This window comes from Sus scrofa, chromosome 13, assembly GCF_054392235.1.
Source record: "Sus scrofa isolate SSC_HxYL_T2T_F1_AM1 chromosome 13, Sscrofa_HxYL_maternal_Yorkshire_Landrace_v2.0, whole genome shotgun sequence".
In the NCBI taxonomy this organism is placed as follows: domain Eukaryota; kingdom Metazoa; phylum Chordata; class Mammalia; order Artiodactyla; family Suidae; genus Sus; species Sus scrofa.
Window position 1 is genome coordinate 89520505 of NC_139395.1, and position 24102 is coordinate 89544606.

The window sequence follows — 24102 nt, forward strand, 5'->3', positions numbered from 1 at the left end:
TTATCAAAATTTTGTCATCCTTATTTCAACCTACCTCCCCCCCCTTTTTGCTTAACCATTTTAAGGCAAATCCAAGAAATCATTTTAATCTGCTCCTATGTAGTCAGTATGCATCTCTAAAATAGACGGAAATTTTTTTTACAGGTACAATGCCATTATCAGATCTAATATAATTTAAAAAATTCTTTATCTCACTACTAAATCCTTGGTCAAATTTTCTTGCTTATCTGCAATTGGTTTGTTACAATTAAGATAATACGAGGAAAAAGGTATGAGTAAAATATCAGCTTATGTAAAGCATGGCTTTTGATTTATACTTTAGAAGTTAACTTGACTACTGGTTAAGCAAGGTGATATCAAGGACTAAGATTTCAACAAAACAGTAGAACTCTGCCCATGCTTTACAGATGACTAATGATAATAGCCGTAATACTTTTGAACACTTAACTATATATATGGCAGGGACTACTGAAAGTTGAAAGTATTACATCATTTAATTCTCATAACCCTGTGAACCTTGGTTACTATTATGTGAAGTTTACACGAGGACACAGGGATAGAGTAACTCACCCAGGATCACAGTGACGAAAGAACAATACGGTAAAAATTCCATTATAAATATCAATATCTAATTCTACAGAACAAGTTTATTCTGTGATCCAGACAACAAAACAGACCCACTTATTTATGTACATCAGTTGGTTACAGCTGCTTCATTTATACAATAAAGGGTCTCTTGGCATTTCAGTATTAAAAACCCTCTAGTCACATGGAGTTCCTGCTGTGGCTCGGTGGGTTAAGAATCTGACTATAGCAGCTCAGGTTGCTTCAGAGGTGCAGGTTCAATCCCCCACCCTACAGTAGGTTAAAGTATCTGCTATTGCTGCAGCTGTGGTGCAGGTTGAAGCTGCAGCTCAGATTTGATCCCTGGCCTGGGAACTTCCATATGTTGTGGGTGTGGCCATAAAAAACAACAAAGTAGAAACAAGCTCTCATCACAAACTCTCATTCTAGCACAGTCTGCACTCATCTGTCTCTGCTCTCTGTCCTCCTAGGTAAGTCTCTGCTAGCTGCTACTACTCTTGCCCAGAATTAACAGAGATGGAGCAATATCTAGAAAACAGACACATGAAAGCATTCCATTTGGTGACCTCTACGTAAAGCTTAGCAATTCTGACTAATCTCCATCTAATTTATTAGGTAACTGGGAAACAAAGTGTTCCATATGAGTAAAGTTTCCAAAAACTATAGCTTCTCAAGTGACAGAAATCTTTAAAGAAAACAAACACAAAAATGTATATCATAGTTCTCCACAACCCTAAAAGGATAGCAATAAATGACACTTAATCTTTTCTTTTTCTTTTTAAAAAAAATGTTTAAGGGCCACACGTACAGCATATGGAAGTTCCTGAGCTAGAGGTTGAATTGGAGCCATAGCTGCTGGCCTACACCACTGTCACAGCAATGTGGGATCCGAGCTGCATGAGACCTTAACCCACTAAGCAAGGCTAGGCATCAAACCTATGCCTTTATGGATACTAGTTGGGTTTGTTTCTGCTGAGCCACAGTGATAACTCCACACTTAATTTTTTGATGATTGAAGGCTACTATTAAAAACAACCATTACTTTTTTTTCCCTCTGTCAGTCATGCTAGCAGCATGTGAAAGTTCCCAGGCCAGGGATCAAACCTGCACCACAGCAGTGACCTGAGCTGCTGTAGTGATAATGCCAGATCCTTAACCCACCACACCACAAGGGAACTCCTACCCATTACTTCCTTTTTTGGGGGGCTGTAGCCATGGCATATGGAGATTCTGCGGCTAGGGGTCGAATCACAGCTACAGCTGCCAGCCTACACCACAGCCATAGCCACAGCTACGCCAGATCCTAGCCACATGTGAGATGTACACCACAGCTCACAGAAACGCTGGATCCTTAACCCATTGAGCAAGGCCAGGGATCAAACCTGCAACCTCATGATTCCTAGTCGGATTCATTTCCCCTGCACCACCAATGGGAACTCCGAACTCCTACCCACTACTTCTTAATGTTTTCTCTAGGTCAAGCTGTTCTCTTTTTTCTTTTTCAGCTGCCCCTGTGGTATATGGAAGTTCCTGGGCCAGTGAGCAAATCCGGGCTGGAGCTGCAACTATGCCACAGCTGCAGCAATGCTGGATCCTTAATCAGCATTAAACTGGTACCTCCACAGAGATAAGCCAGATCATTAACCCACTGCACTGCAGCCACAGCAGGAACTCTCCAAGTTGTTCTCTTTCAATACTGTTCTTAATTCTACAGGGCTGCTTCGCCCCAAACAGTACCACTAGCTACATGTAGCTACTGAATACGTGAAGCACAGTGTGTCCAAACTGATGTGTGTACTAAGCATAAAATATATCCCAGATTTCAAAGACTTCATAAGAAAAAAAGTTAAACATCCCATTGATAACTTATCTTAATTACATGTTGAATATAATATTTTGCATATACCAGTTTAAATAAAATCTATATTTAAATTAATTTCACCTGTTTCTTTTTACTTTTGAAAATACAGCTGGTGGAAAGTTTACCTTTCTAGTATGTTGCTTCCAGAAAGGTGTCAGATGGAGAGCCTGACAACTAGTGGAGGAAGAATATCAATATGGAGAAGCTCCTCTCTGGGTATTAACTTAACTTCATTAAAACATAGTTTTAATTATATTTAAATCTGTAATTCCACTGACTTTTGTCCAAGATTCAACAATGAACAAATGCGTGAAGCAGCACAAGAAATTCTTAAAGCTTAATGGTTGGTTTCAATTTAAATACTTAAATCTAATGACCCAGTGACTCTAGATTTAGATTAGAGAGTTATAAAATCAAAGTTCTATTGCTGACTCAACTCAGCATATAGTCTTAGACAAGTTACCCATTCTTTTTTATCTCCATGTCTACAGCTTACAAATGATATCAATAATTAGCTTACATTTGACTTCCAAATAAGGTGGGACATTTTTAACCTAAGTAAAATACTTGTACCTAGTTTTTCAATCAGATGACAATAATCAATACGTTCTTGAGGATTCAGAGATGACAGCTGAAATATGTACTGTTTTTTTAAGTCTTCATGAGTTTCCTCTATCGTTATAACCTGGAATAAAAGAGTTTACTTTAGAAAAAAATTACATTAAAAGAGTTATCAGGTCTATGGTTCTTTTACAGTGACATTTTACTTAGTCTTCTGAGTTCTCAAGTATAGAGTAATAATAGAGTGCAAAGAAATAGTTTTCAACATCTGACGAACCCTTGATATTGATATCAACAAATTTGAATGCAGTATAACGGCAATATCCAAAAGCCTTAGCACCATACTAAGGATTAACAAACCTTTTCTCTAGGGTGTGGAGCCACAGGTGGGTTGGCTAGGGGGAAGGCAATACTGGGGGCTTGAGGCGTAGGGATCAGGTGGCTGTCTTTTATTGGAGTTTCCACTTCTTCAGAGACCGGGTGTTTTGGGGCTTCAGTCACACAAATGTTCCCAGGATCACAGACAGCTGAGGGCAATAAAATGCTGCAGTGTGATGTTATCCAAAACAAAGTCTGGGAAATATTCTCATCTGTCTTAGCCAAGATGATATTAAACACAAATTCTGGAATGTATAAAGTACATGCAAAAGAAGTAGCCTATTTCTACAGCTGATAAAAAAATGCAATTACTTAGCTTTAAAAGGGCTTTAAATGGTATTATCTGTGTGCTTTTCCAATGCTCGCTTTGTCTAGTTGTTTTTTGCTTTTTAGGGCCGCATCCACAGCATATAGAAATTCCCAGGCTAAGGGCTGAATTAGAACTACAACTGCTGGCTTACATCTCAGCCACAGCAACACAGGATCTGAGCCATGTCTGTGACCTACACCACAGCTCGTGGCAACATCAGATATCCAACTCACTGAAGAGGCCAGGGATCGAACCCTTGTCCTCATGGATACTGGTTGGATTCATTTCCGCTTCAACGGGTACCACTCCAACCAATTTCTTTTATCAGTAAAATGAAACCAAATTTAAAAAATGAGAGTAACTCTACACTTGGAGGAAATCAGAAGCAGAGATAAATCTATACATTTAGTATAGGGAAATAATCATATGATATGAAAGAGAAGGGGTGGGGGAAGATGACCTAAATAACAGATAAGAAGCATTTTCTTTTCAAGGTAGAGTCCAAGAAAGAAAAAATAAGGAATTCATAAAGAAACTCATACAACTCCAAACAACAAATTTTGTAGGTATGTGCTCAGTGGAATTTAGAAGACAACAGATGAAAACAGGAGAAAAACCAAGTATTAACTATACAAATACAAAAGGCACTGGAAAAATGGGGGGAAAAATGCCTAATCCTAGATTTCACAATATAAGAATCAAAATATATTTTTCAGTTTACTGATAAATTACCTCAATTTACAATTATTTTTCTGACTTTTTAAATTTAAACTCAAATCAGAAACATCTAGCGAGTTTTTTGTTTGCATGTACAATTCAGAGAACCACAAGGTGCTTATCTATTTTTAAGGAGTTAGCATTACCTAACACAAACAAATAAATAGACTCCTTTCTCATTACCCTGTGCAGCAATTTCTGAATCATGTAAAGGCTCCTGGAAAGGAGAATCCTCCAGTTTTTTAACGTCAACCTGAAGCTCAGAGTATTGTGTGGGACAGCTAGGCCACTGCAAATTGCTGGCAAGTCTTGCTCTCTCTTCCCTGGCTGTAGGGTCATCCCAAATGATCTGTTCATTTTGGGAGGGCTCAGTGTTGATATCAGGTACTGTTTGACGAGACTGCCTAAGGAATAAAAGTGAAAATTTAATAAACAGATAGCCATAACAAAATCCGCTCATAAATTCCCTAAGTTAGATTGTAAATTGGTAGCTCACCTTTATATGTCCATCATCTAACACACAGTAAACATTTGAAAATACTTATGAAACACATTATTTGGACTGAACATGCATACACTTAAAAGTGTTAAAGAAAGGTGAAAAAAATTCTAAAATGATTGCTGCATTTAAAAAAAGGATTTCTGGGAGTTGCCGTTGTGGCTCAGTGGTTAACGAATCCGACTAGGAACCATGAGGTTTCGGGTTCGATCCCTGCCCTCGCTCAGTGGGTTGGTAATCTGGCGTTGCCATGAGCTGTGGCATAGGTGGCAGACTCAGCTCAGATCACAGGTTGCTATGGTTCTGGTGTAGGCCGGCGGCTACAGCTCCAATTAGACCCCTGGCCTGGGAACCTCCACATGTCGAGGGTGCGGCCCTTAAAAAAAAGGCAAAAAAGACAAAAAAGACAAAAAAAAAAAAAAAAAAAAAGGGATTTCTCGGAGTTCCCATTGTGGCTCAGCGGTAACCAATCTGACTAGTATCCATGAGGATGTGGGTTCAATCCCTGGTCTTGCTCAGTGGGTAAAGGATCTGGTGTTGCTGTGAGCTGTGGTGTAGGTCACAGACGAGGCTCTGAGCTGGTGTGGCTGTGGCTGTGGTGTAGGCTGGCAGCTGTAGATCTGATTTGACCCCAAGCCTGGGAATTTCCATATGCCACGGGTGCAGCCCTAAAAAGCAAAAAGATTTCTCTTGATTATATAGCCTTGGGGAAACATGGTAATATTTAGAAACCTCATCACTTTACTTACCAGTTAATATTTGTATTCTTTTTTTGGCCATGCCTGAGGCATATGGATGTTCCCCAGTCAGGGATCAAACCTGTGCCATGGCAGTAATCAGAGCCATAGCAGTGATCCTTAACCCAATGGAACTCCCAGTAGTTGTATTTTTATCACTTGAAATAATTAAGAAATATAATTACATGGGAAGCACAGTGTTTATAGGCTGCCTTAAAAAAAAAACCACGTCCTTTTGGCTACTGGTAACCAAACCTCCCAGAACCTAAGGTAGACCAGCTATACAGTGGACTAGAGTGAAGTGTATTTTATGGTGTCACGTAACAATTCCACTGGAAAGGTGACAGAATTCCAACTATTTTCCCTCAATGTGTATATACTGAATATTCCCATGTATAAACATATATGGAATCTTAGAAAAATAATTCGCCAAAGCTGATGGCACTCCCAAAGAGTTCATTTGCCTCAAATACCAGGAAGATGGCTCTTTATTCTCAGAGTATATTTATTTATTCAGACTTGACAAAAAAATCTAGGCTCTCTCTGATAAAAAAGACCTGAAGTATATTAAACAGAGAACCATTTTTGCTGAGTACTCAGATAAAGAAATAGCCTCATGAAATACAAGTTAATGTAAGATAAATGCATAGTTCAGCTAATCAAGATATGAGTACCATAACACTCATCATACAATTAGAGATTTTTCTATCAAGGAAAAGATGAAAAAGATGAATTCATGTTATGGAACTTAAGTCACATCACACTAAGATCTGTAATCACCTTCCCTAGAAGATATGTTTATAAAGAAGATTTATAAAGACATTTACAAAGATGCATGTAGTTCCAATAAGAAATCACTGCTTAAATACATACATATATATGTACTTACTGTTAAAAATTAAAATTACTTAACTCCAAAACTAACAGGACTGTCCATTGAATCCAATTCAAACAAGACAAACTAGATCTTAAAATCACTTCTTTCTCAGAGGAGGTAATAAAATGCATTAATCATGCCTTATTGGAAGCAGGTGCTTGATATGGAACAAACCTCTGCTTCCTGTTCTCCAGTAAGAATGCTAGAACTGCTCGGAACAAGGGAAGGAAGGAGGAAAAGCTAGGAAGGCCAGGAGGAAAGAAAAGCTATTCTGCCATCAGTGACAGGTACGGACCTCAGTGCCTCTAGGACTCTACTTCGTCCGCTGCGGGCAGAGCGAGTGCTGTCAGGGGTTGAAGAGGCACTGTTACAACCACTTCTTGAAAGGGAATTCCTCTGCCCCTGGGGTTTCACTATTGAAGTTGCAGACATTATCTCCTGCAGCTGCTTTTGAAAGTTTTCTCTCATCTCCAAGGTCTGTGTCAGAGCTTGAAACAAACATAAGTACACCAATAAAGTTAAGTTTCTCCTTTTTTTAATCTACCCTATTCACAGTAATTATTAAATCTAGATTTGGTTGAACATAAATTTATTAACTTGACATTTACCAAATACTTACTACAGGCTACGGTAATATACTAAGACTATGAATCCTGCAGAACATAACAGCAGCCCTTACTGTGAGGACTGTATAGAAAGTAATCAGCAAGCCCTTTGCAAACACCTTGCTAAGATCTGCAGCCCTCACCCTTTTGTAGAGTTTCGTGCCTCCTTCTGACCCTTCAGGCTCTTAAGTCCGACAGTCACTTGTGATTGATGATTTTCCCCTATGATCCTTGAAAACACAGACCACAACGTATTTATCTTTGGTTTCATTGTAGACTAAACACTTAAGTAGGGGGGGTTCCCGTCGTGGCGCAGTGGTTAACAAATCCGACTAGGAACCATGAGGTTGAGGGTTTGATCCCTGGCCTTGCTCAGTACGTTAAGGATCTGGTGTTGCTGTGAGCTGTGGTGTAGGTCTCAGAAGCGGCTTGGATCTGGTGTTGCTGTGGCTCTGGCATCGGCCGGCGGCTACAGCCCCAATTCGACCCCTAGCCTGGGAACCTCCATATGCCGAGGGAGCAGCCCTAGAAAAGGCAGAAAGACAAAAAAAAAAAAAAAAAAAAAAAAAACACACACACACAAAAGTAGGTACTAAATATACACTTTTCTAATGGACAGAGTGGGACTAAGTAAACAGGTAAATCATAGACAGGAAAAGCTCTGGAAGAGTAGAATAAAGAAAACAGAGGAGTTCCCGTCGTGGCGCAGTGGTTAACGAATCCGACTAGGAACCATGAGGTTGCGGGTTCGGTCCCTGCCCTTGCTCAGTGGGTTAATGATCCGGCGTTGCCGTGAGCTGTGGTGTAGGTTGCAGACGCGGCTCGGATCCTGCGTTGCTGTGGCTCTGGTGTAGGCTGGTGGCTACAGCTCCGATTCGACTCCTAGCCTGGGAACCTCCATATGCCGCAGGAGCGGCCCAAGAAATAGCAACAACAACAACAACAAAAAGACAAAAAAAAAAAAAAAAAAAAAAAAAAAGAAAACAGAAAATGTTAATCCATTAAAAAGAGGACATATGCTGCTGCACTCTTTACAATAGCAAGAAGTTAGAAATAACCTACGTACCCATCAACAAGGGACAGGCTAAATAAAGTGGGCCATTTGTACTGTGAATAAATACTACACAGTTGCCAAAAAAGGGAAAAAGACAGAAGCTCCTTATGTACTAATGTGAAACACGCCACAAGATAAACTGTTAAATAAAAAGATCAAGATCAAAGTATATAGTAGTTCACCATTTACATATTTTTAAAAAAGTAGGTAAGTAGAAAACATTTATGTTTATGATTGTGTTTTGCATAAAACAGCTCTAGAAGGATCCATAAGAAGATGGATCCCACCAGAAGGTGGAAGAAACTCTTCATACCTACCTCTGTATCTTTAAAATCACGTAAACTTATGTTAAAAATACAGTACATATAATTAAACTTTTTGAAAAATACCAAAAAGAACTAAAGAACTGAAGAACAAATTCTTGAAAAATACCTTTAATTGAATAGGGCTGTGTTGCACTAACTCCATAAAATACCTAGTTTCACAAATTTCACAGATTTCACCAATCATTTAAAGCTTTGCTATTACTGAATGACTGGCATGGAACCTCAACTCAATCCTCAAACAGATGCTTTACTTATATTTAGCAACATAGAAAATAACTTTATTCATCTATCTGATGCAATGGAAGCATTCTATATGAAAGATACATATTTACAAAAAAACTTATTTTGTAATTTTAAAATATTTTACCTCCTTTAGAGTCATTCCTTCCATTTCCATTTGCTGTTGCTGATTCTTTATTACCGGTGGTCATACTGTCTATATCATTTTCTTCTATGGGCAAATGATCTGCCTATTGAAGGAGAAAAATGACAATTTTTCAAACCAAGCCTGGTATAAGATTCATGGTAACCTACGATTGCACATTCATTCAGCTTAAAGAGGGGTAAGTGTATCATACACATCATCTACCTCATCATCCATTGCTGTTGAATCAGCTGACAGTAGTCGATTATTACAGAGTCTGCCATCTTGCACTGCACTGATATCCAGACTCATTTTAGGATTATAAGTATGTGGATAAAGAGATTCAGGAAGATGTTTATACTCTTGGGCACACTGCAATACAATGGTATGCATTGAGACAGGACTGAAAAAAAAAAACCTTAGCAAATAAGTGACCTTAAGTACGATAAAGACAACCAATACATTATGTTCTAAGACAGCGAAAGTTCATAAAATTAAAGTTTGGAAAAGTAGTTGACACTTAATAATTCCACCACACAAATGATGAGTTGTCCTCACTTTTTAATGTTACGTCCATTAAAATATAAACCTAATTCTATTTCTATGCTTTTGTCAAGGTATAAATCGCATTCCAGGGAATACCCAGAAAGAAAATGAAAGAAAAGAAACACAGTTCTAAACTAATTAAACTATTTGGCATGCTAAAATAATTCTGCTCAAATTTTTATAATCTTCTATCACATCATTTTTAACTAGTGAAAATAATCAGAGAATCAGAAAAAGTACCCAGTAAAGTCCCATTAAGCATTCAAAGATTAAAGATCTTAAGTTTCTGATGCCAAAGAAATCAAATGTGTAATTAACTGAGGTTATCAACTTGTTTATACACAGGGAAGTAGGTTTGCCCCTTGAAATAATGTTTGTATACATTTTCATTTAACAGGGAGGGGAGAAAAAACTATGGCTTACTTCTAAAAGCCAGTGCTCTGAAACAATGTGTACTCCTCTTTCTTTTACAGATTTATACTCCCGATTAGTGTCATTTGGTCGCCCTTGATAGATAAAATGAGTCACTGTTTCATCAAAACTCCACCTGAAACAACCAAGTACAAAAAATTGAATACCCAAGAGGAATAAGTACGTTAAAGACATAAACAGAATACTCTTGACCTTCACAAAACTTTCAAGAACCAGAGTAAGCAAAAACATTAAATGATAGGCTCCACTTTTGTTGTCAAATTTTATATGTATATCTCTAGGAATATAAATACAGAGAGATGTCTGAAGGATAGTCTTTAAAATATTACTTTCTTTTCTGAATTTTCAATTTCCTCTTTTATAATATCACCTTATGGTAACAATAAAGATATTTTCAGGTTAATGAAATGGCAAAGCATTCAATCTGTCCTCCAGTTATTGGCAGTCACTGTTCATTGTACATTTGCTCTGTGCTCCACAGGAGACTATGTATTCCAAATAGCATTATTTCATCCATTCCTCCCAACAATCCTAGAATATTGGTATTATTTTATACACTTAACAGATAAGAAACCTGAAGGGCATGGTTAAAGTCACATGTTCAAGGATATAAAGTAAGTGGTAGAGCCAGTTTTGACTTTAAAACTCACTTTTAGCTATTATACTGTGCTCCTGATTTCTTCCCATTTAACATTTTCTTGACCTAGGAAAATAATCTAAAAAAGTAAATTATGTCATTCTTCAAAAGATCTTTTTGGGAGTTCCTGTCGTGGTGCAGCGGAAACGAATTCGACTAGGAACCATGCGGGTTCGATCCCTGGCCTCCATCAGTGGGTTAAGGATCCAGTGTTGCTGTGAGCTGTGGTGTAGGTCGCAGACACAGCTTGGATCTGGCGTTGCTGTGGCTATGGTGTAGGCTGGTGGCTACAGCTCCAATTCGACCCCTAGACTGGGAACCTCCATGTGCTGTGGGTGCAGCCCTATAAAGACAGGAAAAAAAAAAAGATCGTTTATAACTACTCAGCTCTTGCCTTGCTGTACACAAGCTGCAGTAGGTAATAGGTAAACAAATTGCTGGATTCCAATGAAACTTTACTTACAAAAACAGATGGCTGTCCTGCCCAATCCTTCATCTAGATTAGTGCTTTCAGCAAAACTGCTAACTTTAGGAACTACTTTGGAAATTGGTGGAGTGATTTCATTATTAGAATAATATATGTTTGTATATGCTGGCTGTGCTACTTGCATTTAGGGATGCCAGAAATTCTGTCATAACAGTCATAACAAACAATTATCCCTACATGATTTCTCAATGTCCTGACAAATTCTTATCAGTTAAAAAAAAGTTCTAATTAGATGAGTCTAGAACCTGTTTTACATATAAAGACAGTTTATATGTTTTGCAGTTTTAATATACACTAATATACCAGACAAGCAACTACTGAGTAATTGATGGAAGACTGCCCTTTGCTTACTTTGAAACTTTGCTAATAACTCTTGGTGAAGTCATATTACCAACAGAAATGCTGCTCATGGTATTTGAGTCTCCATATCTGTTTCAGATCTTTTTTTTTTTTTTTTTTTTTTTTTTTTTGTCTTTTTGCCTTTTCTAGGGCTGCTCCTGAGGCATATGGAGGCTCCCAGGCTAGGGGTCTACTCAGAGCTGTAGCGGCCAGCCTAGGCCAGAGCCACAGCAACACGGGATCCCAGCAGTGTCTGCAACGTACACCACAGCTCACGGCAACGCTGGATCCTTAACCCACTGAGCAAGGCCAGGGACCGAACCCGCAACCTCATGGTTCCTAGTCAGATTCGTTAACCACTGCACCACGACAGGAACTCCATCTGCTTTAGATCTATAGCTGAATCATTTGAAGTGATCTTACACATGTATGTAAAAATATAAGTACTCCATTTCCATCTAATGTTGTCAGGCATAGGCATTTACATACTAAATATACATTCTATCATTATTATCTTTTACTGACTTAATTATTTTTTATATTATAAAAGTTGATAAATTAATGAAATCCATTTCAGTAGAAGGAATGTTTTATAAATATTTGTAATAAAAAGGGAATGCCATGTTGAGGTCTGGTCTAAAAGCTTAACTGTCAGCAGGTGGAGCCAGTATCAGATGATCTCTTCAGAAAGGATGTCCTAGTCCTAACTTATGGAAGGGAACATCAGGGACATCTTCACTTGAAAACTGACTACTCTATGAACACATACATACTATAACTTCTGCATATTAAGAGTTCTTGGAGTTCCTGTTGTGGTGCAGAGGAAATGAATCCAACTAGTATCCATGAGGATCAGGGCTTGATCTCTAGCCTCACTCAGTGGGTCGGGGATCTGGCACTGCCATGAGCCATGGTAGAGGTCACAGATGCCACTTGGATCTGGCATTGCTGTGGCTGTGGTATAGGCCAGCAGCTATAGCTGTGATTGGACCCCGAGCCTGGGAACTTCCATATGCCCCAAGTGCGGCCCTAAAAAGCAAAAAAAAGAGTTCTTCCCTCTCATTCATTACCAACTCTGAGAAATCCACTTTAGGAATACATTTAATGCAAACTTTAATGCAACTGACCAGTTAAATCTTATTTAGGACTTTCAGCAATATATTTTATTTTTTCATACTGAGAGGACTGGCATTTTATTTTAAACTTTATAAAAACACAAGTCCTATATGGTCCCTTTAAATCTTACATCAAGTCCACATCCAAACAACACTCAAGGAAGCATTAAATTCTGCTAAATATGTATATTCTTACAGGGCTACTGTGAGGATAAAATGAGATAATACTTGCATTATATATACTAAGTGATCAGCAACTGGTAATAGGTAATATAATATAATAGCAGATAATTATAATATTAGACAATTATTATAGAATATATCTGTAGTTTAGACAATACAAATAAGTTATAAAAAGAAAGCTTCACTATTCTATAATAGATGAATTAACCACTAAATACTTATAACTATTGCAGATTTATTTTATTTTTACATTCTACTGATCTAATTTCTTTTCAAATAGAAAGATAACTGAAATAAGACTGACCAAAGGGAAAGATAAATCTAATCATATTCCTCAAACTGTTAGTTACTTGTAAAACTATCATTATGCTATCTATGAATGGCTGAAAACAAGTGATCAAGGGAGCTAACACCACAGACAATGGAGGAGCACAATCAACTCAGGATTGGATAGACAAGGGTCTCTCAATCCCTGAAACTGAATCCACTTGTGCTAGAGACCTGTCTCTAGTTTGGCTGAAAGGTTGAGAGTGGATCTGATAATCTATGCCTCCAAAGTAGTAAAAATGATAGAAATTAAAACAAAAAAGACAAAAAAAAAAGTTTCCATCATGGCTCAGTGGTTAATGAACCCTACCAGCATCCATGAGGATGCAGGTTTGAGGTCTGATCCCTGGCCCTGCTCAGTGGGTTAAGGATCTGGTGTTGCCATGAGCCGTGGTGTAGTTCACAGATGCAGCTCAGATCCAGCGCTTCTGTGGCCCTGGCGTAGGCTGGTGGCTACAGCTCTGATTCGACTCCTAGCCTGGGAACTTCCATATGCCGCTGGTATGGCCCTAAAAGACAACAACAACAAAAATCCTTTAAAAAGACCATTTTAATTCAGGAGTGCTGCAGTACTTGCCACTACTCACACTAAGAAAATCACTATGGTAAAAACATGCTTAATCTCAGACCTAAATGTATTACTAGACTATATAAACTCCTTGAAGACAAGGATCTTTCTAGATTGTCCTCATTCATGGATCCCAAGTTTCTAGAACAGTGAATGGCACAACATAGGTTCTCACATATTTATTAATATACCCTAAAAAGATACATATAAGAGTGAATTGATATGGGAGAGGGTATTTTAAAAAGATGCGGTAAATTAAAAGTCAATTGGAGAGATTCTATAGATATAACCAACTGAAAAGCAAAATAACTTTTTTTTTGGTAGATGCTCACAATAGTTTAAGGTTCCCCATAAATTTAAGGCCATATAACCACCAAACAGAAAGATGTGCCAACTACCTGTAGTCTGCTCCTAGAGAGGCTGCAATCCCATTTAGTTCACTCTGCTTCTTGCTGAGTTTTTTACTAACACAGACTACTACCTTGTGAAGAGGTTTTGGAGCTTCTTCCTGCCCATGGAAAATAAAAGAAACAAATCAACCATTATCGCTTTAAAGGTTTTGTGTAAAACTTACTTGTAATTAGAAATTTAATTCTACCTTTTCTGATTGGGCATCCTTCAGCTGAGGGCTGGCAGAAAGAGCAACAGCATTTCGAGAGCTATTTGCCAAAGCAAGTTTCAAGTTTCTGACAATGACTTCTGAGAGTGGTGTACTCAGTTTTCTTTTCTGCTGGCTGGGACCTCCTGGAGTTTGTAAGACTGCAAGTGCATCCTGCACATATAGAGGGGGAGAGGGAAGAAAGGAAAAGGAGGAGAAAAGGAAAGAGAAAGAAGAGGGGAGAGAAGGGAAATGAGAAATAGAATAAGAGGGGGAAAAAAGAGGTAAAGAGAAAAGGGGAATAATTCTCAATATTAACTGGATTATAGCTTTAACCCCCTCCAGCTTTCCTCCAAACTACACCAAAAGAACGAAATACTACCTGAATCTATACACAATTAAGAAAAAAAAATTTCATAGTGTCCAGCAAAATGGCTCAAAGAGACTAACAAGCTTAACACTTTCAGTAGCGTTTACCGTATTTGCTTGATCTTATAGTTGAAGTTGCAGTTAAAATACCAAAAAAACCAAACAAACAAGCAAACAAACAAACAAAAAAACACAGAGGGAAACAAGCAAGCAAGGATGAATTAAAAAAAAAAAGACATGAACTACAAGAAATATTAAAAAGTCAGATTGAGCTGAGAACTGTGAAAAATCTTCAGAGGCACAAATTTTATTCCTATTCCCAGGCCACCCTCAAGTCCCATGTGAGCAGAGGTCACTGCTGTCCAGGACTTGAGCTCATTCTCTTTCCCAGCTGTATAGTCTCCCATGTATATACAGCAGAAGGTATTTAACCAGTACTCACTGATGAATTATTATAACAATCTTTTTCCCATATAACAATGCAGTGAATAACCTTATACACACATTTTGCACATGCAAAAGTAAAGGGAAAATTTAAACAAGATGTATGCACCCACACTGACATTTCCATAAGCAAAAGCATTAATGTTTCCCATGCTTGACAGCACAGTGGTCAAGTAAACAAATTTTTCTTTTTTGCCAATCTGATAGGTTAAAAACATATCTGCATGCTCTTATATGACAAACCTACAGCCAATATAAAGTCAATGGAGAAAAGCTGAAAGCCTTCCTGCTAAAATCTCGAACAAGAAAAGAATGCCCATCCTCACCACTTTTACTCAACAAAGTATTGGAAGTCCTAGCTACAGCAATCAGACAAAAAAAAAAGTATCTAAATTGGAAAAGAAGAGGTATAACTGTCACCATATGCAGATGACATGATATTATATATAGAAAACCTTAAGGACTCCACACAAAAACTATTCCAACTGATCGACAAGTTCAGCAAAGTAGCAGGATATAAGATTAACATTCAGAAATCAGCTGCACTTCTGTACACTAACAATGAAATATTAGAAACAGAATACATAAAAAATACCTTTTAAAATCACACCCCAGGGGAGTCCCTGTTGTGGCACAGCAGAAAAGAATCTGACTAGGAACCATGAGGTTGCAGGTTTGATCTCCGGCCTCACTCAGTGAGTTAAGGATCCAGCGTTGCCAGGAGCTGTGGTGTAGGTTGCAGGCACAGCTCGGATCTGGCATTGCTCTGGCTGTGGTGTAGGCCAGCAGGTGTAACTCCGATTAGACTCCTAGCCTGGGAACCTCCATATGCTGCGGGTGCAGCCCTAAAAAGGACAAAAGGTAAAAAAGTAGAAAATAAAAAATAAAATTGCACCCCCAAAAATTAAATACCTAGGAATCAACTTGACCAAGGAGGTGAAAGACTTATACACTGGGAACTATAAGGCACTAATCAAGGAAACTGAAGAAGATTTAAAGAAATAGATACCCTATTGGAAGAATGGGATTGGAAGAATTAACATCATTAAAATGGCCATACTATCCAAAGCAATATATAGATTTAATTCAATCTCTATCAAGTTACCCATAACATTTTCCACAGAACCAGAACAATCAACATTTATAGGGAACCATAAAAGACCCAGAACTGTTAAAACCATCCTGAGGAAAAAACAACAAAGCAGGAGGCATCACTCTCCTAAACTTAGACAACATTACAAAGCTATGCTAATCAAGAGAGTGTGGTACTGGTACAAAAAAAGACATATGGATCAATGGAACAGAATAGAGACCTCAGAAATAAATTAAGACACCTACAGTCAATTCAATCTTTGACAAAGGAGGCAAGAATATAAAATAGGAAATAGACAGTCTCTTCAGTAAGTGGTGCTTGGAAAACTGGACAGCCACATGTAAATCAATGAAACTAGAACAGACTCTCACACATGCACAAAAATGAACTCAGAATGTTGCTTAAAGACTTAAATGTAAGACAAGACACCATAAAACTCTTAGAAGAGAACATAGGCAAAATTATCTCTGACATCAACCAGGCAAAATTATCTCTGACATCAACCATACAAACGTTTTCTTAGGTCAGTCTCCTAAGGCAAGAGAAATTAAAAAAAAATAAACCAATGGGACCTAATCAAATTTATAAGCTTTTGCACAGCAAAGGAAACCACTAAAAAAAAAAAAAAAAAAAAAAGACAACCTGTGGAATAGGAGAAAATGCTTGCAAATGATGCAACTGACAAGGGTTTAATCTCCAAATATATAAATAACTCATACAACTCAACAGCAAAAAATAAATAAATAATAATAATCCGATTGAAAAATGGGCAAAAGACCTAAATAGGTATTTCTCCAAAGAAGACATACAGATGGGCAACAGGCACATGAGAAAATGCTCAACATCACTAATTATTAGAGAAATGCAAACCAAAACTTCAGTGAGGTACCACCTCACACCAGTTGGAGGGTGTGGAGAAAAGGGTTCCCTCCTACAGTGTTGATGGGAATGTAAATTGGTACAATCACTATGGAAAACAGTATGGTGGCTCCTCAGAAAACTAAATATAGAAGAACTACCATATGATCTACCAATCCCACTTCTGGGCATATTTCTGGACAAACTTTCATCCAGAAAGATTCACTCATATGTTCACTGCAGCATTATTCACAATAGCCAAGACATGGAAACAACCTAAATGTCCATCAACAGGTGAAGGGATTAAGAAGATGTGGTATATATACACAAAGGAATACTACTCAGCCATAAAAGGAAACAAAATAATGCCATTTGCAGCAACATGGATGGAACTAGAGACTCTAATACTAAGTGAAATAAGTCAGAAAGAGAAAGAAAAATACCAAATATCACTTAAATCTGGAATCTAATATACAGCACAAATGAATCTACCTACAGAAAAGAAACAAACTCATGGACTTGGAGAACAGACTTGTGGTTGCCAAGTGGAGGAAGTGGGATGGATTGGGAGTTTGGGGTTAGTAGATGCAAACTATTACATTTTGAATGGATAAGCAATGAGTTCCTGCTATATAGTATAGGAAACTATATACAATCATTTGTGATTGAACATGATAGAAGATAATATGAGAAAAAGAATATGTGTGTATGTATGTGTGTGTGTGTGTGTGTGTGTGTGTGACTGGATTACTTTGCTGTAAAGCAGAAATTGACAAAACACTGTAAATCAACTATAATTTTTAAAAAAGAAAGAAAAAAACCTATCTGCATGCTTTAATTTTTCATCCTCTTATACTGAATGAAATTAAACATCTTCATGCATGTATAATATTTCCATTATTTTTGTGACCACTAACTCTTCCTATCCTTTGTTCACTTTCCCACTGAGTTATTAGTCTTTTAAAAATACTCACTTGCATAAATGTATTTATATAAACTTTTATACACACACACACACACACACACACACACACACACACACATGCATGGTGTGTGCCCCAAGCTCTCTACCGTCTCCTCCTGCCAGTCTGAGGCAGCCCAAGCCCAGTACATGGCCCCAGTAGCAGCCCCAGTAGCAGCACTGTGGTTAGGTGGAATGCCTACATCAATAACCTCATGGCAGATGAGACCTGTCAGGACATGGTCATTGTGGGCTATAAAGATTCACCCTCCATCTGGGCCTCCATCTCAGGGGGGAAAAAAAAACCTTCATCAACATCACGTCAGCTGAGGTTGGTGTCCTGGTCAGTAAAGACTGGTCAAGTTTTTTTGTGCATGGGCTAATGCTTGGGGACCAGAAATGTTCTCCGATCTGGGACTCACTGCTGAAGGAAGGGGAATTTACCATGGATCTTCCTACCAAGAGCACAGGCTCAGCCCCCACCTTCAATACGACTGCCACCATGACTGCCAAGATGCTAGTCTTGCTGATGGGCAAGGAAGGTGTCCAAGGCGGTATAATCAACAAGAAATATTATGAAATGGCCTCCCACCTGTGGCATTCCCAGTACTGACCTCACCTGTCCCTTCCCCTTCATCACTGCCCACTGCTTCTGCACCCCTCTCCTTTCCCTCCCCAACACATACACCATTTTTATTTTTTGGGCCATTACCCCACACCCTTATTGCTGCCAAAACCACATGGGTTAGGGGGCCAGGGCTGGTGGACAGACACCTCCCCCAACCTATATCCCCTTCCTGAATAAAAATGGTTAGAAAACTGTTTTGGGGGGCTTTTTTTTCCTGAATAAAAAAAAGATTCTATTAAATATATACACACACACACATCCACTATGACATACACATATTTGCTCCCAATTTGTCATTTGTCAAATTTTTGCTATGGAGAATTTTTTTAAAACAAATACTTTTTACTGCACATTTATAAAATCTACATAGTTGAATATAGAGAATTTTTAATGCTGTCAAATTTATACAAATATTTCATTTATTAAAAGGTCTCTCATGAACTGTTCTAATATTTTTAAGCCCTCATTTCTTATATTTAAATATCTGACTCTCTGAAATTCATTCTTAGCTAAGGTTTGAGGTTTCAACCCATTTGTTTTCTCAGACAGCTGCCCAGCTGTCTGAATGCCCCCTTTATCATATAATAAATTTCTTCTACCTACGGGGTGTAACCTTTTGTACAGATTTGATTATTCATGTGACAATAACACACTGCTTCAATTACTACAGCTTTATGTCTTAACAATTAGAAGGGCTAGTGCCTATGCTTAATTATTCTTTTCAAATTTTTATATTGTTTTTGGATCTATATTATCTTTTTAGATCTTTATGATGTTTAAACTTTTTTTTTTGAGAACATGGTAAGTCTTTCTATTTGCCAATGATTTTTTTTTTAATTTCTCTTTGCATTTAAAAGGATTCTTCATATGCCAAAGAAATCAGAGCTCCCACACCACATCTACCCACCTTCTGTACCTGTGCCTTGAACACTGCTTCCCTTCTGGTATTTTAGTCCACTGAAACACCAGATTCCCTCTCACCAATTCTCCCGTCATCCACATCACCTACTGCATCCGTCATGCTGGCATACAGTTATTTCTTCCATCTCAAAACAAAACAACTTTTTTTTTTTTTTTTATCATGCTTTGCCCTAAAGCTAGTACCCCATTCCTTGGTTCCCTTTTACAGCAGACTCCTCAAACATTCTCATGTTTCCATATGAACCCACTAACTTCCACCTCCAATGTTAACATTGTGACATTGTGGTCAATTTTCTGTTTTCACCTTTCTTGACCTTCCAGCAGCATCTGACACAGTTAATCACTCCTTCAATACTTTCTTACTTGGCCTCTAAGATAATCTATAGGCTTTCTCTTTCCTCACTGGTGGGGTCTCAGTTGTTTTCTCCTCTAAATGTGAGCCTCTCTGGGTGTTCCCTGGACCTCTTCTCTTTTCTTCTGCTCTCTTGGCATCTCTTCCCATGTGGCTTTAAATGTTACCTACAAACTCAGACCTCCAAATTTCTTTCTTGAGCCCAGACCATTCACCATTCCACAAACTTCAGGCTTTATGTGTAACTGCCTATGTGACAAAAGTACTTGGATATCTAACAGGCATCTCCAACTTTATGTGTCCAAAATATGAATGCTTGGTCTTTAGGCTTCAATCCTAACAAGTTCTATTAAACTCAGTTAATCAGCAGCTCCACTCTGATCTGTCAGACCAAAAATTTGAAAAAGAAGCCAAGTGCTAAACACTTAAAAACTCACCATTTATGAGGGAAAATTGACTGAGAATGATCAATATCTAGATATATCCATGTAAAACTGTAAGGCTTTAAAGACAGAAGTCCACACAGCTTTCAGGCAAAAAAGATGAAATAACTTACAAAGACAACATAATTAAATTGGCATCAAAATTTTCAAAAACAATACACATAAAAGCAAACTAGCAGTAGAGCAGCATTTTTAGGAAACTCAGGGAAAAAAAAAAAATGAAAACTAAGAATAGTACATCCAAACAGTCTGTTAAAGAAGCAAGCTTTTAGAAATACTGTTCACACGTGTCCTTCCTAAGAAATCTACCAGAGGATGAACTACATTCCACCAGAAGATGACAGGCGAAAAAAAGATGACAGGGAAGATGACAACATTAAGATTAAAACAAGGGTGAGGAGTTCCCAGTGTGGCACAGTGGGTAAAGAGTCTGACTTTAGCAGCTTGTGTCACTGTGGAGGGGCAGGTTTTATCTCTGGCCTGGCACAGTAGGTTAAGGGATCTGGTGTTGCCACAGCTATGGCTAGAATTCAATACCTGGCCAGGTAATTCCATATTCTGTGGGTGTGGCCATAAAAAAGGTAATAAAATCAAAAAAAGATAAAAGCAACAGGGTGAGGTCCATGGGTTGAAGAATAAAAGGCAGGAACAGAGTAAGGTTGGAAAAGGTCACTGACTGTACAGAAGCAATAAGCAGGGGTCAAGACCTAATTTAAAACTGACATATATAAAAGGTTAAGGAAGAAGGGGGATTAAAGCACTATAAGAAATATTAATACAAAGGTAACCATGACAATTAAACTCTTTCCTAGATAGCAAAAGAAAAAAAATCTCAAGACAGAAACGATAAGGGACAAAACATAATAAACATACATAAAACATAATCACAAAGTAATTACATTTAAAAGAGACACATGCACCCGCATGTTCATTGCAGCACTATTCACAATAGCCAGGACATGGAAACAACCCAAATGTCCATCGACAGATGATTGGATTCGGAAGAGGTGGTATATATACACAATGGAATCCTACTCAGCCATAAACAAGGATGACATAATGCCATTTGCAGCAACATGGATGGAACTAGAGAATCTCATACTGAGTGAAATGAGCCAGAAAGACAAAGACAAATACCATATGATATCACTTATAACTGGAATCTAATATCCAGCACAAATGAACATCTCCTCAGAAAAGAAAATCATGGACTTGGAGAAGAGACTTGTGGTTGCCTGATGGGAGGGGGAGGGAGTGGGAGGGATTGGGAGCTTGGGCTTATCAGACACAACTTAGAATAGATTTACAAGGAGATCCTGCTGAATAGCATTGAGAACTATGTCTAGATACTCATGTTGCAACAGAAGAAAGGGTGGAGGAAAAACTGTAATTGTGATGTATACATGCAAGGATAACCTGACCCCCTTGCTGTACAGTGGGAAAATTTAAAAAAAAAAAAAACAAAACAAAAACAAAGTAATTACAATACAGGGCAGACCTAAGACCAAATATAAGTTGTATTAACTATTTGAACAGGCTTGGAGTTCCCATTGAGGCTCACTGGGTTAAGGATTCAACACTATCTCTGTGAAGATGTGGGTTCAATTCCTGGCGTTGCTCAGTGGGTTAAGGATCCAGCACTGCTGCAAGCTACATCATAGGTTGGAGATGCAGCTCGGATCCAGTGTTGCTATGGCTGTGGTGTAGGCTTTAACTGCAGCTCCGATGTGCCCCCAGCCCAGGAACTACCATACACTGCAGGTGCGACTATTAAAAAAAAAAAAAAAAAAAAATACATGAATGGGCTTAACTTGCTTAATTGAAAGAAAACTTTTCAAAATAGCTCAAAAAGCAAAGCTCAACTCTGTGCTGTATACAGGAAACCTACTTTAAAACAAAGCAATACAAAAAGGCTAAAATTGAAGTAATGCACAGATTTATAAGGGACATAAAAACAGTAAATAAGAGAGTAAGGATTGAAATCCTGACACCGAAGTAGACTTCAAGTCAAAAAAAAAAAAAAATGAAATAAGACAAAGGACACATTCCAATATACATAATAGTTATGGATACCTATGCACTAAGACAACAATGATCTACTTAAAACAAAATCTGGAGTTTCTGTTGTGGTTCAGCAGTAACAAACCCAGCTAGTATTCACAAAGACTCAGGTTCGATCCCTGGCGCCTTGCTTAGTGGGTTGGGAATCTGGTGCTGCTGTGAGCTGTGGTGTAGGTTGCAGATCCAAGCAGTAGCTTGGATCCCACACTGCTGTTGCTGTGGCATATGCCGGCAGCTGCAGCTCCAATTCGACCCCTAGCCTGGGAACTTTCATAAAGCTGCATCTAAAGCCCCAAAAAAAGCAAAAAGAAAAAAAACCCAACCAACCACACAAAAAAACCCCTCACATCGGAGGCAAAAAAGAAATAGAAACACACTAATATTAGGAAACCTGAAAATGCCATGTAAGAGGGGTTAGATGAACAAAATATAAGAAAGGATATAAAAGATCCAAACAACATAATAAGTAATTCAGATCCTTTATAGAGAGAAAACCCTGAGAATGTATCTTATTATCAAGACATTTTCTCAAAAATCAAGGAATAGTCTCAAAAAACTGATGATACATCAGGGGAAAAAGAAAAGATCAGTAAACTCTGTGAAGTACTATAAACAAGTCTGATCACACAGAAATAAAACTAGACAAAATGAAAAAATGAAATCCTTCCATCTGGAAATTAATGAAAACTCTACATACATTACCTGAATAAAGAGTATATAAGTATCCCTTGTACTATTTTTATTTTGCAGAGAGTACAAGTTAGAAATTATTTCCAAATAAAATATTTTTAAAAATAACACCTCTTGGGAGAACAGGATTAATATGGTGGAATAGAAGGACTGGAGCTCACTTTCTCTCATAAAAAATAACAAAATTATAACCAAATGCTGAACAACCTTCAACCAAATGGACAGCAAACTTTCAAAAAGATATCCTACTCCAGAAGACAAAGAGGGAGGCCACAACAAGAGGTAGAAGGTGTGATTATGCAATATAAGCAACCCCACACCTTCCGGGTGGGAAGCCCCACAGACTAGAAAGTAACAGTACCATAGTGACTCACCTACAAGAGTAAGAGTTCTGAGCCCCACATCAGGTCCCCAACACCTGGGGATCTGGCACTGGAAGAAAGAGCTCCCAGAGGATCTGGCATTGAAGGCCAGTGGGGCTTGTGTGCAGGAGCTCCAGGGATTGGGGGAAATGGAGACCCCATTCTTGAAAGGCACACACAGACTTTTGTGTGCACTGGGTCCCAGGGCAAAGCAGAGGCTCCATGGGAATCTGGGTTGGACCTGACTGCAGTTCTTGGAGGATCTCCTGGGAAAACAGGGGGTGACTGTGGCTTGTTGTGAGGGAAGGACATTGGAAGCAAAGCTCTCAGGAATATTCATCAGCATGTGTTCCTCTGGAGGTGCCATTTTGGGAAAGTCTGGCCCCACGCATCAGCATTAAGAAGCTGCAGGCCAAACAATAACCCAGGTGCAGAGATGAAGCTTCACCCACCAGAGGGACAGGAATCAGCCCCACCTACCAGTGGGCAGGCACCAGTTCCTCCCATCAGGAAGCCTATAGCAAGCCCCATACCAACTTCAGCCACAAGTGGGGCAGACATTAGAAGTAAGAGAGGCTACAACTCTATTGTCTGCAAAAAGGAGACCACACCAAAAACCTATAAAAATGAAAAGGCACAGAACTATCACTCAGATAAGGGAGCAAGAAAAACCCCAGAAAAACAGCTAAGTGATCTGCAGACTATCAGCCTCCAGGAAAAATACTTTAGACTAATGATGCTGAAGATGATACAAGACACTGGAAATAAACTGGAGGCAAAGACTGATAATGTAGAGCCAACACTGAGCAAAGAA

At 38.4% G+C, this 24102-nt stretch overlaps 1 protein-coding gene and 1 pseudogene across 11 annotated transcripts in view; one reads left to right on the forward strand and one right to left on the reverse strand.

Moving 5' to 3' along the window:
• Positions 1-24102, reverse strand: part of TOPBP1 (DNA topoisomerase II binding protein 1) — a 77939-nt gene that overhangs the window by 18157 nt on the left and 35680 nt on the right. For all 11 annotated transcript variants that reach the window (XM_021069467.2, XM_021069466.2, XM_021069465.2 and 8 more), the window contains 9 exons: positions 14107-14280; positions 13907-14016; positions 9844-9967; positions 9100-9246; positions 8878-8980; positions 6821-7013; positions 4596-4816; positions 3368-3534; positions 3020-3131 (listed from right to left, as the gene is read on the reverse strand). In XM_021069467.2, the coding sequence (XP_020925126.2) occupies positions 3020-3131; positions 3368-3534; positions 4596-4816; positions 6821-7013; positions 8878-8980; positions 9100-9246; positions 9844-9967; positions 13907-14016; positions 14107-14280 (1351 nt within the window). The remainder of the gene's footprint in view (positions 1-3019; positions 3132-3367; positions 3535-4595; positions 4817-6820; positions 7014-8877; positions 8981-9099; positions 9247-9843; positions 9968-13906; positions 14017-14106; positions 14281-24102) is intronic.
• On the forward strand, positions 15070-18444 carry LOC100737323 (profilin-1 pseudogene; annotated as a pseudogene).